The sequence below is a fragment of the Cucurbita moschata genome, unplaced genomic scaffold, assembly GCF_002738365.1.
Source record: "Cucurbita moschata cultivar Rifu unplaced genomic scaffold, Cmos_1.0 Cmo_Scf00076, whole genome shotgun sequence".
Lineage (NCBI taxonomy): Eukaryota > Viridiplantae > Streptophyta > Magnoliopsida > Cucurbitales > Cucurbitaceae > Cucurbita > Cucurbita moschata.
In genome coordinates this window covers 809,510-811,752 of record NW_019268592.1, presented here as the reverse complement: position 1 = coordinate 811,752, position 2,243 = coordinate 809,510, and the positions used below count along the sequence as shown (strand labels likewise).

The 2,243-nt window shown below is 37.5% G+C and overlaps 1 protein-coding gene across 1 annotated transcript; it reads left to right on the top strand.

Moving 5' to 3' along the window:
• The first annotated feature begins 793 nt into the window (after positions 1-793).
• Positions 794-1,453, top strand: LOC111438512. The gene has a single exon (XM_023076425.1). The coding sequence runs from the start codon at positions 794-796 to the stop codon at positions 1,451-1,453; it is 660 nt and encodes a 219-aa protein (XP_022932193.1).
• Positions 1,454-2,243: the final 790 nt, after the last annotated feature.

Genomic DNA, 2,243 nt, shown 5'->3' with positions numbered 1-2,243 from the left:
GTCATGTACTATCGGATGGTTATGTTAATGCTATAGTTGTATGTATGAGTGACTTGTCTAACTACAAATGTTTATAGAATCTATTAGATAAGTATGTGACTTAGTGGTTATGTGCACTGTTTAGATGCCACCTAAAACTCGAGTTGGAGATCTTAGGGGATGACCGTTGCTTAGGAGTAGAGGAAGAGGAAGGGGACGTAATTTGGAACGAGAGGATTCTATAGAGTAGTCTCTTTCACCATTAGCAACACCTCAAGCCACACCAGACCCTACAACTGTTCTAGTAGATGCATTGTAAACTGTGATGCAAAATCTTACTGCCAACCAGTAAGAAAATGCTTCTACATCAACCATAGAGGCTAAGTATCGGCGAGATTTCAAGAGGGGTAACCCTCAAAATTTTAAGGGGGCATATGACGGTCCAACGGTGGCATAGATGTCGTTGAGATTCATTGAGATAGTATTTGGACTGACCAACTGCCCTGAGGCCTATAGGGTGGAGTGTTCTACGTTTATGCTGCATGATGGTGCGGAGTTTTGGTGGCAGACAACTCGCGACCTTTATTAGCCCTGAGGGTAGTGCAGTCTCATGGGCGACGTTCAAGGATGTCTTCACTGAAGAATATTATCTAGAGGATGTCCAGCTGCGAAAACAACAGGAGTTTAGTAAATTGAGTCAGAGGGGACATACTGTCACTACCTACGCCAGGGAATTTTCTAAACTAAAGCGTTTTGCCCCAGAATTGGTGAAAACGGACTACAGAACAGCTCAACGATTTGTACTGGGTTAGATATGAAGATTCGCAACACTGTTGAGGTGATTGTGCCTACCACTTACACTGCCGCCCTGAGAGCAACTAAGGCTATGGAAGGACTTGATAGTTCGCGTGAACCTCCTTCATCACCAGTGGGGCAGAAGCGACACCACAGCCAGACTAACGGAAATGAATTGTCTTTTTCACATACAAAGAATCGATCCGACAAACAGCGCCATGATTTTAAGCGTGGAAAGCAGGGCAGTGAGAACAGATCAGAAAATAGGCTCAAGTGCAAGGAGTGCGGTAAGAATCATTGGGGCCCGTGTTTGGCTCGCTTTGAAGCTTGTTTTCGATGTGGAAAGGAAGAGCATTTGGCTAAGGACTGTCCTAGAGGTCATACTAATGATACCAAAATTCAGCAGAGGCTATTACGCATCGCAAATAACCCCACTCAGAACCGTCCTCCAGCGAGAGCTTATGCCTCTACTAGTCAGGATACTGGAAACCCTGATGCAGCGATGACAGGTACACTAAATGTTCTTGGTCACCTTGATTTGACATTGTTTGACTCGGGATCTACGCATTCTTTTATTTCTACTATTTTTGTTAGTCAAGCAAAGTTTGTGTTAGAACCTTTATTACATGGATTCTCAGTAGGCACCTTGGCAGGGGTGGATATGATTGCTGCTGAGTAAAATTAAGTACTTGATATATCTATGTATGATGTAATTTTTGGAATGGATTGGTTAGCGAAAAATTATGCTAGTATAGGTTGTTACAAGAAAGAATGGTGTTTACACCACCGTCCAAGACCAGACTGAAATTCAAGAGCACGAGTCTAGGTACTATACCAGATTTTTCTTGCCCTAATCCACTAGGGTACTGTACAATTACTACAAGAAATAATGGATACGATAGCATACGAAAAATGCTATAAAAGACTTTTTATAGCATTTTTCGTACGTCGTGATAACCTATGTTATTAAAAGTCTAAGACTTTTTATAATGTAATTTTATAGCTATAATAGAGTATAAAACTATAACTTATATACATCGTTATAAAAACATTTGATAGCATTCTATTAAAGCTATAATATGTTTAATTTAGCTAAAATATTACGCTTTCTTTTAATTTATCATAACAATTTTTTAACGCTATAATATAGTATTCATAACTTTAATCTTATGCTATAAAATATTATTTTATCATTTTATTATTTAAATATCATTTCAATATTTATATTTTGATAAAATATTTATTCAAGTATTCATTTTTAGCTAAATCCAACACTGAAATTACTTCATTTCACATTAAATACCCTAATTTCTATTCACAATTGAAACTTCATCATCTTTTTACCTTACAAAATTAGTATTCGATAATTTCATAGAATAAAAAAATTATTCAAACAATACAAAATAAAGTATTCTCCATTGATGTTCGATTGTCTTGGGCCGCTATCATTTTATGCCTTTTTATTGTAG